The sequence below is a fragment of the Tripterygium wilfordii genome, chromosome 20 (assembly GCF_013401445.1).
Source record: "Tripterygium wilfordii isolate XIE 37 chromosome 20, ASM1340144v1, whole genome shotgun sequence".
In the NCBI taxonomy this organism is placed as follows: Eukaryota; Viridiplantae; Streptophyta; class Magnoliopsida; order Celastrales; family Celastraceae; genus Tripterygium; species Tripterygium wilfordii.
The window spans coordinates 2,918,219-2,931,205 of NC_052251.1; the positions used below are offsets into that span (position 1 = coordinate 2,918,219).

General features: G+C 37.3%; 1 protein-coding gene and 1 pseudogene across 1 annotated transcript; one reads left to right on the forward strand and one right to left on the reverse strand.

The window, feature by feature from the left end:
- The first annotated feature begins 2,022 nt into the window (after positions 1-2,022).
- On the forward strand, positions 2,023-6,800 carry LOC119987491 (E3 ubiquitin-protein ligase At1g63170-like). The gene is made up of 5 exons (XM_038832414.1): positions 2,023-2,823; positions 4,428-4,547; positions 4,636-4,768; positions 5,817-5,981; positions 6,202-6,800. The coding sequence occupies exons 1-5, from the start codon at positions 2,225-2,227 to the stop codon at positions 6,373-6,375; spliced, it is 1,191 nt and encodes a 396-aa protein (XP_038688342.1). The 5' UTR covers positions 2,023-2,224; the 3' UTR covers positions 6,376-6,800.
- An 858-nt stretch (positions 6,801-7,658) lies between these two features.
- On the reverse strand, positions 7,659-11,741 carry LOC119986842 (annotated as a pseudogene).
- Between the last annotated feature and the right edge of the window lie 1,246 nt (positions 11,742-12,987).

Below are 12,987 nucleotides of genomic sequence, written 5' to 3' on the forward strand. Positions count from 1 at the left end.
AATCACAACAACACCATCAAATCTGAAAATTCCACATGTCATGTTTTTGTGGGGTCGACGTTTGATCAAAATTAGATGGTCATGATTACATGAGAACAACTTTTTTTATATTCTTGTAGTTTGTGTCACCCCACGGGAATCATGACACGTGACATGAAAGGAAAAATGATTTCATGGAATGATTCCAACAATTTCACATGATCTGCACTATTGAATGCATTGGATGTGGACCATGTGGTGTTGTCAAATCCAATATATGATTGTATTGAATGGTGGAGATCAGATGAAATTGCTGGAATAATTTCAGCCCCCTATCATGAAAAATGGTATTTCATTGGTTATATTGAAACTTTTAGATTTGATGGTGGTGTTGTGATTTGAATTTTGTATCTAATAAGTCGGCTTGATTTTAGTTAAATTGTAATTATTTGTTCAATTATTTCATGATTACTCATTAATCATTAAAACTAATGATTGTAAAAGATGTTTTTCTTACTTGTTATCTTTCATTTTCTAGTGTTAGCATGCCTACCCATGGTGCACTTGGGATGAGCACCAAAGATGGGTCAATCACTCCAAGGGGGGTTCCCAACTACCATAGCAGTTGAGATTTGAACCAAATGGGGAGTTGCAACTCACCAATGCAAGTTACAAAACCTCAAAATGCACTCTTGTGATCAACAATTGCAAAATACACGAAAATACAAAGGATTCTCTCAATCTCCACTCTCTCACTCTCAAGGACAATCAAGCAACTTGTGATTATCAAGGCATGCTTTAATAATATGCCTTTAGACCATAACATGTGATCCTTGCCCATGAAAAATGTGTTTTTCATGTATTTGTGCATGTGTTGCCATCCATCATTTAGTAATATAAATTAATTTATATAATTTAATTAAAATTACTCTAATCTTGCAAACCAAGTTATATTTACTAAATTAGATGTTTACAAACGGTACATAAATAGCTAAAAAAAGAAATTTGGGGGGTGCAACTCTCGTAATATCTCTCATTCAAAATCCTGACTATGTCCCTGGCTGGGATACTTCGAAGAAATGTTGGACATAATATTTTGTATTGGCAGAAGAAAAATAGGTTATACACATTGGTCATTGTAATATGCCACCCATTTTCAATATGTAAAAATCATAGTAAGTTTTTACTAAATAAGAAAATGACATGTCGATAACTCAATGGATCATGTTCGTAGTTAACGATCACGCGAGCATTGAGAGTCAATCCGTTGATGGTCAAACTAATCACTTGTAAAGCGGTTCCGCCTCACCAAACAGGTGATGGATGCCAACGGAACCTTTGGCTACATGCCAGTGGTTCTGCTGGCATTTCAAAAGCTCCGGATAGGAGCTTCTCAAGGCGGTTCATCAATATTTGTTTTTTATACACCATTTTTTATATTTTATTAATAAATAATTTTATTTTTATACTTAACAATTATACAAAATAAGTCATCCTATGAATAAATCATTAATATTTATAAATTTTTTATTAAATCATTTATTAATATTTTAAGATAATTATTTTAATTTTGATATAAAAATATTTAATAAATTATAGCTAAAATTAATTTTAATAAAAATTATATTTATTAGATTAAATTTAATATAAAAATCATAAAAACTAATATTATAATATTTTAATTCAACAACATTTCCACTAAGGTCGGCTTTTAGTTGACCAGACAACTCAGAGCATATTAGAGCATTTACAATGATAATTTTTTAAACTGGGGCATTCAAAATATATTAGGATATGTGTTTTGCTAATATGGCTAGATCAACAAATACAATGATATAAATTTTCTAGGTTGATTTTTTTTTGTGTCCCAAAATGAGCCCAACATATTATTTTTACACAACTCTAAACTCAGTTTTTTTTTCCTAATTTTTCCCCCACAAATTTTCCAGGCATTCAAAATCAATCCAACCCACACGGCACAGTGGCACACCATGACTCTGACTGAGTGAACAAGAACATTTGATATTGATATTAGATTTTGTACTTGTACTATTCTTCTCATCTCCAGCTTTGCATCATTTAATGTCCCCATCCATCACAATCTCTCAAACTCAATCAACTTCCCACTGCCCTAAGAAATTAATAATCCAAATTTCGGAATCAACAAAACCTCAACACCTCTTTCATGGATTCGTAGAAAACGAAACCCCCAATACATCGCCGACAACTTAATCCCTGCAAAAAAATGTCTATAACAACCGCGAACAATTCTCCAAGCCGATCTTCCGATGATATCATCGATACGACGCCGTTGCTTAGTCCGGGTAATGGAGGGTCCAACGAGGAGACAACGAGCAACGCCAATTCCAATAGCCGCAGACCACCCATCCGGCGCCGGGGACTTCGAGAAGCAGCTAGACTCCTGCGTCGGGCTAGTAGCCGCCGCTTGATGCGGGAGCCCTCGATGCTGGTGCGTGAGACCGCCGCAGAGCAGCTTGAGGAGCGCCAGAGTGACTGGGCCTACTCGAAACCCGTGGTGGTGCTCGACGTTATATGGAACTTAGCCTTTGTGGTAGTGGCCGTCTCTGTTCTCATCCTCAGCCGATACGAGAAGCCGGATATTGCATTGAGGCTGTGGATTATTGGGTATGGGCTGCAATGCCTGCTGCATATGGCTTGTGTCGTGATTGAGTTTCGGAGGAGAAGGAGAAGGCAGATGATGCTGAGTTCCGGATTTAGTTCTGGGGATGGTGGAAATGGGAGCAATGGTAATTTGAGATCTGGGTCGAGAGGGGACTCCCAACAATACGTGACATTGGCACAATTTGAGGAGGAGGGCACGAGGTATGATTCAATGCATTTTCCGCTCATTCTACAAGTTTTTGTTTTCTCTCTGTATATTGCCTTGTCTATTAGACTATTGGTAACTCCACTAATTTTAAGTACCTTGATTTTCTTCTTAATGGTGGAACAGATACTTGCAAAACTGTGTATCTTGCAAGAGAACATCCTGTAGATTGATAAATTTAACTAATCCTCAATATAGAGATTAAAATTTAGAATGAATTGGACTAGCAGCTTTATTATTTTTGTAGCAACAAGGACGCATGTTTCATTTACTAAGCTTTTATGTGGAATGGATGCAAACATTGGTTTGTCATTTGAGAAAACTAAATATTGTAACAGTAGGCAAATTTGGTTACTTGGGAATTTATTGACTCCATTCAAAAAATATTGACTACATATTATTAGCATAAGAAATGGGACTATGCTGAAATGCTAGAAATGCATACAATACAAATTTTGTCATTTTTGTAAGTTTGAGAACTTTAGTTCTAAGCTTAATTTAAGCGATGAGAGTACATTTTTATTCTTAGCATTGCTACTTGCATTTGTGTCATGTTGGAGAAATAAGGATGACAGTGAGGAACTTAATCGCATGCTTTTGGTTTAAAATCTAATGGTTCAAGCTTTTGTGCTTATTGGGGAAATTGTTCAACTACTTCAAAAGGTTGATGTTGTGGGCACGGGCTATGTAGGTTGGGTAGTGTAGGGGCGCTCTTCTTGATTATCTGCAGGTCTCTTGAGTGAAGTTTGCATGACTCTTGATTAGGTAGGTAGATTGCAACTCTTGTATGAATTGCAATAATAAGGTTCTGAAGAGTAGTAACATGTGACTTGGTAATATGGGTAAGAAGTGCATCATTGAGAGAACATTATGTTGTTCACTGTTGCAACAGTTGGGAGATAGTTAGGTGCAATTTTTTATGAAAGGGGTGATTTTTTTGTGAATGTAATGAAAGGGGTAATAGCGCTTAGAGAGGTGTCATAGCATGATTCTTGATGGAACTTGACCCTAATGATATATTGTGGAATCTAGATGAGCATATACAACTCGTGAATGGTTGATATGTGATGCGGATCAAAAGAAACATGCAATCCAAAAATCATGGGATTTTGAATTGTGGTGTATTTAGAAGTCTAGGTCTTTTTCAATTAGATTTAGGTTTGATTTTATGTTTTATTAGTTAGTATAATTATTAGGTCACTTTTATTAGGTTTTCTATAGATTTATCATAATTTCGAGGTTATTTAGAAAAACAAAATTAATTATTTATTAGTATTTTATTATGATATTTTAGGTAGTCGTATCTCTTAAGTCAAATAGCTTTACTATAGTATACAGATAAATTTGAGATTCAAAATTACAGGTTCCTTTCCATTTCGTACAATACTAAATAACTTAAGTAAGGCTTCTAGCTTGATAAACTTCAATTGCAATGATAAAACAACTCTTTTGCGAGTCATTGACAATATCCAGGTTTTTTTTTATGATGATTATTTTTGTGTTTTTACATATTTTAGTTTGTTCCATTGTGGAAGAAGTTAAAGTATGAGAATGCAGAGCAGTATGTGTGTGATAACTTGAATTAAATTTTTTTTACCAGTCTGGCAAAGCATCTGGAATCTGCAAATACGATGTTTTCGTTTATCTGGTGGATCATTGGGTTCTACTGGGTATCCGCTGGTGGCCAAACTTTGGCACGTGAATCCCCGCAGCTCTACTGGTTTGTTAATTGTTTTCTCTCATGTGGCTTGAAATTAAAATATGTTTTGCAGTGGATTATTACTAATGCAGTGTGCTTTGATCTGCAGGCTTTGTATAATTTTTCTTGGTCTTGATGTGTTCTTTGTTGTGTTCTGCGTTGCACTGGCATGTTTTATCGGCATTGCTGTTTGCTGCTGTCTTCCATGTATTATTGCAATCTTGTATGCAGTGGCTGACCAGGTATCTATCGTAAACACTACTATCTCCCGACAATTGCACCAGAACTATGCTTCGTGCTCACCCTATTTCATGGAGGGTGAATGGTCGATCCGTCCACCTGAAAGAAAAATAGCAGAACGTGCCCAAACTAGATAGTTTGTTGGACATGAAATAGATGTTAAGATGTGTGGTGAATTCTTTGTTCGATGCTATTTGGTTGATATTGTTAATCAGTTTAGTTGCGTACTTTATTGAAAACTTATCTTCATTTTAAGTGGTTATAAATTTTAAAAGTAAGCTCAGACCTATTTAAGGAAAAACTTAAGTGAAGTGTCAGATTTATTTTGCATTTTGGTTGGTTTAGCACACTACATGGGACTTGTGTTTATCTGGTTTGGCTGAGTGACGATGATCATGGATGGACAGTTTTTTAATGTTAGGACAAATGATCATGACTTCTCTATTTGTATGTTCAACATCAATTCTTCATTTCTTCATATATTGCTTTGACTTACTGTATTCTTCCTGTCCGAATTCACTCAGTGCTTCCGCTCATCTCACATGCGTGGAAGTTCTGAGTCTTTTGACAGTCTCAATATTCTGCCTTCTAACAACTGTATTACCAGATATAACCTTTGTATTCGGCTAAGTGAGCCTAGACTCTTGGGCCAATGAACATGATTCAAAAATATCATCCCAGTCGTTCTCCCTCTGTTGCACGGCACCCCTGCTGTGGATTTAAGGCTTATTTTTCTCCTTGGTTCAGCTTTATAGAGGACACATGAAGTTGTCTTATTCTCACTAATTTCCATTTTAGAATTTTTGTTCATGCTCGTTGGCTGTATTGAACTTGGGAGTCAAGCAAGACCTCATTACTTTTTCTTAATTTTCTTTTTGCCTTGGTCTTATAGCAATCCCAACGATTGAACAACGCCATGCTTGAAATATTAACCTCTGCTGTTGTTTGATGCCTAATTTTATATTATTAAATTCTACTGTTACTCAGAATGTGCAATTGTGATTTTCATATTTTTGTTTTTCTCTTTGCTTATACTCATTGTTAAAGCAGGAAGGAGCATCTAAAGAAGATATTGACATGCTGTCAAAATATAAGTTTCGAAGGGTTGGTGATGACGAGAAAGTTACTGGTGATGGACGAGAATCTATTGGAGGAATAATGACTGAATGTGGCACAGATGCACCCTTTGAGCGTTCTCTTTCCCCTGAAGATGTGGTACTTTGCTTTATCTATTTTTTATTATTTGTTAGCATGATTCCTTTAATTTTCATTTACTTTCCATTCAAAAAAAATTTCATTTACTTCTCTTATTATGACCAGTTCAAGCATCATGATATATTGAAGTTAGGGACTTCTTCTTTTTATGGCCGTCGTTTATCCTGGTGAAAAAGTAATTGCAGGAATAAACTCTTTCTTATTTAATGTTAATTCCTAGGAGTGTTGCATCTGCCTTTCTGCATATGATGATGGAATTGAGCTAAGGGAACTTCCTTGTCACCATCATTTCCACTGTGCCTGTGTAGATAAGTGGCTCTATCTTAATGCTACATGTCCTCTCTGCAAGTACAATATCCTAAAGAGTAGTAGCCAAGACAGGGAGGAAGTATAAAAGTATTGCAAATCCTTCTTACTAGTGCTCTCTCGGACTCTGCATGCTGTTCTGGCATGACTCCTAAGATCTTCCCGCTGTCGAGTGTGGAAGTAGAGTGACTAGAGAGTCACTGCAGGATTTCAAATTGTTATTGTGGTCGTAGTAACATATATTCTGTAGTGGTGGTGTTTGTGTTTCTGTGTACATATTTTGTGGTAGCAACTTCCTTGTCACCATTATGTCCCAAATGACACTTGTTTTATCCCCTTACTTTTATCTCCTTGTTTTTACTGGTTAGGGGACTTGATGATAAGTTACTGGTTTCTGTCACTCCAATTTACAGTTATATTATGCTTTAAGCAACTCTTTCGGATATAAGTTATTGTAAGAGATTTGTTTCACCCTGTATCAATTCAAATAAATTGTTTCATCATGAAGGTTGTTAGATTGAGGTGTAATTTTTTTTATTATTTCCTTTTTGAGCATGTAATATTTTGTGAGGTTAAGTTAGAGAACCCCACTGCATTATTTTCCCTAAATTTTCTTTTCCTATCCCCAAATTTAAGGCCTAGGGTCGACCTATATCACTTCTTTTTTCTTTTTTTTTTCTATAGAACTTTTTTTTCCCAGGAAAAAAAGAGAGAGAGAAGGATTGTGCATTTTAAGGTTGAGAATTTGGAGGAAAATTAGGGTCTAGTGATTTGCATTATTATTATTTTACTTTGGTGTCCTAAAAAGCTTATTTATAAATTAGTTATATTTGGCTTTCAAAGTTTTTAGGATTAAGTAATTCATTACATTTGTCAAAATAGTATGTACATTTTTCGTTTTAAGTTTGTATGTATATATGTAAGGGTGGACCTATGTTGAGTCGAAGGTGTGTAATTGCCCATTGATGAGAATCCCACACCCACCTTTGACTTTATGATTTTTTTTATTTATTTTTGGTAGGTAGATATAGATCTATGTAATCATACTCGTGTTCTTCCATTCTTTAAAATCTATAATTGACATTTAGTGGTGTAGTAAAAGTTGGACAAATTTTAAAAATGGAAAAACAAAAATATTGTGTGATGTGATACACCTCTTAAACTATTAAATTCAAATTGTAATACTAAAATTTTAAACGAATTACGGATTACCCATATTCTTTTTTATTAAAGAAATATGAGTTTTTTTAATCAATTTACCATTGGGTTGCTACCCTAAAAACATGAAAGAAACATTTAACAAAAAGAAGTACATTATTGGCAGGTTTTATTTCTTATTTGTAGGAGACAGTTCGTCGACGGAACACCTTTTATTCGACACTGCAGATGCTCCAATACACATCGACACGATTTAGTTCCGTCCAAGAAAGCCATTCTTGCGGTAATTGGAAAAACCTTTGGAAAATTGTTTCCTCTGCTGCTTAGAGAACGAAGAGTAAGGATAACTAGGAAGAACGGTATATATCACTAGTGGACTTCTCACCACATGAACCCCATCTTTCCACAAAATAGCACCAGACATGATAGACTGTTGTGTTATCTTTGGACCATTCACTTTCACTGTGAAGGATTTCTGCTCTGCAATGGAGGAAAATGGCAGGACAGGAGGCTCCACAGTAATGCTAATATCATTAGGCATGTATACCGTGACATTATAAGCTGATGGCGAGCCTACGTTGGTAACTGTTGTTAAAAGGTGTTAAAGAGATAAAAATCCCACATCGATTGTTGAGGGGCTTGGTGTCTAGTTTATAAGCTTGCTCAAGTCTTCAACTCATTGTCCAGCCTTTTCCAGGAAGGTGGGCTGGGAACTGCCACGGCCCAATGGGCTGAGATGGTGGGGAGGCTGGCTTTGGGTTGTGCCATGTCATGAGTCGAAGGGGTGGGGTTTGTCATGAGTCCCACATCGGGCAAGTGTGGGGAGGATGAGTGCTTTATAAGATTGGGCAAACCTATCACTAGTAAGCCGGTTTTCTAGTGCATAGTTAGGCCCAGGACAATTGGTATCGGAGGCTACCCCTAACCGGCCCTTCGGGCCAGGCCCAGGGACCCTGGAAAGGCCATGGAGAGGGCTACCTGTCGGGTTGGTGCCCCGTTGAGGGACCAACAGCGGCAGAGTGGAGCTACCATGGTGCTCGACCAACGTGGGCGTTGGTCTTGAAGGGGTGGGCTCTGTCATACATCCCACATCGGTTAAGTGGGAGAAGAGGTGCTCGTTTATAAGCACGGTCTCTTCTCAACCTACCAGCCAAGATTTTCATGGGATTCAGCCCATGGGCCTTGGTTACAGCCGGCCCGCAAGGGCGTCGGTTGGGCTTTGGTTGGCAAGAGGGTTGGGCCGTGACAATTGGTATCGAAGCCAAACCACACTTACACCGGCCCTTTGGGCCAGGCCCAGGGACCCTGTGGGCCTATGGAAAGGGCTACCTGTGGATCTGGTACGGGTGCGGCCCTAGCCCAGTGAAAGCCCCCCACAGAGTGCAGGCCGCCATGGGACGACCAACGTGGGCGTTGGTCTTGAAGGGGTGGGGTTTGTCATGAGTAGAAGGGGTGGGGTTTGTCATGAGTCCCACATCGGGCAAGTGTGGGGAGGATGAGTGTTTTATAAGATTGGGCAAACCTATCACTAGTAAGCCGGTTTTCTAGTGCATAGTTAGGCCCATGACATGCCATTGTGGGATTTTCTACAAGCCATCTTCTATGGCAAGGGAGAAGGAGGGATAGTTAAGATCCCAAGCTCTTCCAGGCTTCGAGCTGCCACAACTGCCGCTGTCATTGATGATGAGTCGTAGCATGGCGGTGTTGTAGCCCTGTTTGCAAAGGAAGTTTATGTAGTTTGTCTCATTTGCGTCTTAAACAAGACCGGGATCCGTTGCTTTCAATGGATTAATATGACCAGAACCATAAGCCAATTCGAGGTCATCGTGCTTCCTCGGATCCATGACAGACGCTGTTGATCATGGGATTAATATATGGTTTAGTAAGAGGATCAAAATTGTCTCTTTTAGTTCTCACTATGTAGAAGGATAGGTTTTTTACCTGTGGTCATGAGGGCAGATTTAATGGCAGCAGGTGACCAGTCAGGGGGGACAGCTTTGATGTAGGCAGCAGCACCACTAGCATGAGAACAAGCTGTGGATGTGCCTAAGGCTATGATAAATTTGACGCTCCTCCTCGTGTCCTCTTAGTAGGGAGAAGGTGGTGCAACAGGAGACCACGCCGCGAGGGTCTCTGCGCCAGGGGCAGTGAGATCAGGCTATACAACATTTGTTTAAAAGAATATTACTAGTGAATGATGCAGTCAGTTTAATTCTTTGGAGACTTGATTACCTTGAGAATGTCTAGGGAGATGGGGTTAGGACCTCTTGAAGAAAATATTACAATGGAAGGTGCAGTGGCGTCCTTCCATGCCTCACTAACTGGAATTGTGGCAACTGGGTTACTGAAAAAGTTTAACAGTTTTCCTTCCACTTTGTATGAATTCAGAGCGCCATTTAAGCAATTTTTGGAACTATCTAAATCTGCACCTGCGGAGTAGTTTCTTGCATCTCATCTCCTCCCTAAATCAGAGGAAATAAGGTCCCATTAAGCTTGAAGTTATTGATAGAAAGCCCATTCACATTGTAAAACAAAGAAAAGAAAATCATGTGTAGATTAGCGGAAGAAACTCCACCTACAAATTCCAAGTCACAGAAGATTCAGACTCACAGTTAAGACTTTTTCGTTGCCGAGTGTAACTGCCAATTGGGGTAACAAATTTCCTGTCAATGGTGTTGGCAGCAACAGTCATTGTCGAGGGAGCATAATAGGAAACAGTTGCTGGAGAAGGTCCAGCATTGCCAGCAGAAGTTGAGGTCAATATGCCATATTTCATCGCATGGAAAGATCCGATGGTGATCGGATCCTCCATATATTCCAATTGTGATTCAGGACCATCCGACACAGATATGATGTCTACTCCATCAGCTATGGCATCATCAAAAGCTGCCAGAATATCTGCAGATGAACATCCTCGAAACCAGCAAACTTTGTACACAGCAATCCCGTAACCTGGAACTCCACCCCTGGCAGTTCCATCAGCTAGCCCAAAAAAACTCTCTCCGATCACCTCCTTACCTGCTGTAGTTGAGGATGTAGGCGTTCCATGTCCATCAGAGTCTCTCGGGGATTTCAAATCAGTTTTTCCCATAAACATTTTCACCGTTGTAGAACCGGGCTCCAATGATCTTGCTGCAATTTCATTATTCCATTAGTTACTGATTGAAATGAACCAGAGTAATCAATATGCATTATATAAATTAAAGGATACTACTTTTTTTTCTTACTTGTTACGGGTAAAATTGGCCACTTGGCATATAAATTAAAGGATACTACGCCTTCCATTTCTGCAACCAATTTGGATATTAAATCCATATATATATATACCTACAAAGCTACTATATATATAACACTTGCTTGATTAACCTCACCTGAGAACTTTTGCATTTCTTCGTCTTATAATTTAGCCGCAAATCCATTGAAACTCCTTCCATAACTGTAGACTAGCGATTCTTAAGCTGACAATGAACTGTAATTAGGAAAATAAACAAGTTTACATTGACAAGGTTAGCAATTAAAACTGCTACGATTAACAGACTAGATAGCTAGTATGGTTTTGACCTGCCAAGCACACTTTGTAGCAGAGAGTGGTGTGCTGGTGCAACAGAAGAATCTCCATTAGGCTCGTCACCCATGCATACAATGTGAATCTACATATCGACAAAACTCGTTAACCAGTCAAAATTAGTATGGTCCAAATGTTCCAAATACCTATAGCATGTTTTAGTTATACCTTCCTCCCATCTCCATGTCAACAACACAACAGTATATATAAACTCTCGCAACTTTGGCATCACCAGAAGTATCAGCAACTACTCTCCAAATGTCTCCTGAACGGCTGAACTCTGCAATCAGTTGATGAATTTTCTCAAAATGAACTCGTCAGTACTGTCTCAGCAAAGTGGAAATGTGTGTCCTCCTTCCACTCCACTTTCAGTTGGTAAACCAAGTGTGAACTCTATTCTGTTTGGTATGTCACCCACCGTAGGTAACACCATGTCTTCATTATCTTTATCTTGCTAAACAACCACTGCATAATTGTTTCGTTACTCTTCCCAATGGAGAGCAACATGTAGTTACCCATGTAGATAAGCGTATTTGATTGATGATATTACCCATAAATACGTTGGAAACTTCCAATGCAATTGTCATTTCATTCCAAAGATCTTCCAGACCATCATCTTCAATTTGAGTTTTGTCAGCAACATCCTCTTCCACACCAACCGTAAGTTGATCCTTATGCATCAAATATGAACAAAATCTAATAATTGACAACATTTCAAGATCAACATTCATGCTAGTTTAAGATAACTCATGAGTCATTTTGGTGTTTTATTTGGTCTATTTTGTGTCTCATTACTCTTTTTTTTTTTATTTGGTCTATTTTGTTCCTGGTAATTATATTTTGTGTTTCACAACTCATTTTTTTATTTTGTTTCTCATTACTCTTTTTTTTTTTTTTTTTTTTTGTTGTCTACTTTGTGTCTCATAAGTCACTTTTTGTTTTTATTTGTTTAATTTGTGTCTCATAACTAATTTTTTATTTTGTCGATTTTGTATCTCATAACTCATTTTTTTTCTTTTTAATTTTGTCTATTTTATGATTTTTTTTTAATTTTATCTATTTTATGTCTCACTCATAACTCATTTTTTGAATTTTATTTTATCTATTTTGTGCCTTATAACTCATAACTAATTTTTTGCTTTTTATTTTGTTTATTTTGTGTTTCATAACCCTAGCTTTGACAAGGCACAAACTAATTAATTAAATCGTTAATCAGACAAAAACAACACACATTTTGTCTTCACAGTTGAGCAATCCTTGGGCCCCTTGTCTATAGAGTGAAATCTATACTTTGTGTTTTGTTTAGCATGGGTAATACTCTCGAGGGTATTAATTAGCAACTCTAAGAGTGACTACGAATAAATGAGTATCACACACTGTTAGGATTTTTTGGGATGATTATCATTGGGATCTTTATCAATTTTGATAAGTGTAAAGATGAGTTGTTCATTTTTTTAAAAATTCCTTGTCGTCCTGCTTAGGTGGCATGCCACTTAGGTTATCTAACGTTAGCAACTACAGTGGTTGCATTTTAATGGCTCATGAATGATGTTTGATATCCCTTTTATTTTGTCTATTTATGTCTCACCCATAACTCATTTTTGAAATTTATTTTGTCTATTTTGTGTCTTATAACTCATAATTCATTTTTTTGTTTTTTTATTTTATCTATTTTATGAATTTATTTTTTTATTTTGTCAATTTTGCGTCCCATAACTCTATTTTATGTCTTATAACTCATAACTCATTTTTAGTTTTTTATTTTGTCTATTTTATATCTCATAATCCTAACTCTGACGGGATACAAATTAATTGATTAAATCGTTAATCAGACGATAAACAACTGACATTTTGTCTTCATAGTAGAGCAATCATTGGGGGGCCTTGTGTTTTTTATGCGCATTTACAAGGTTCTAAAGAGCAAGAATTTGTGCTTTACATTTTGTTTGGTGTGGATAATACTCTCGAAGGTATTAA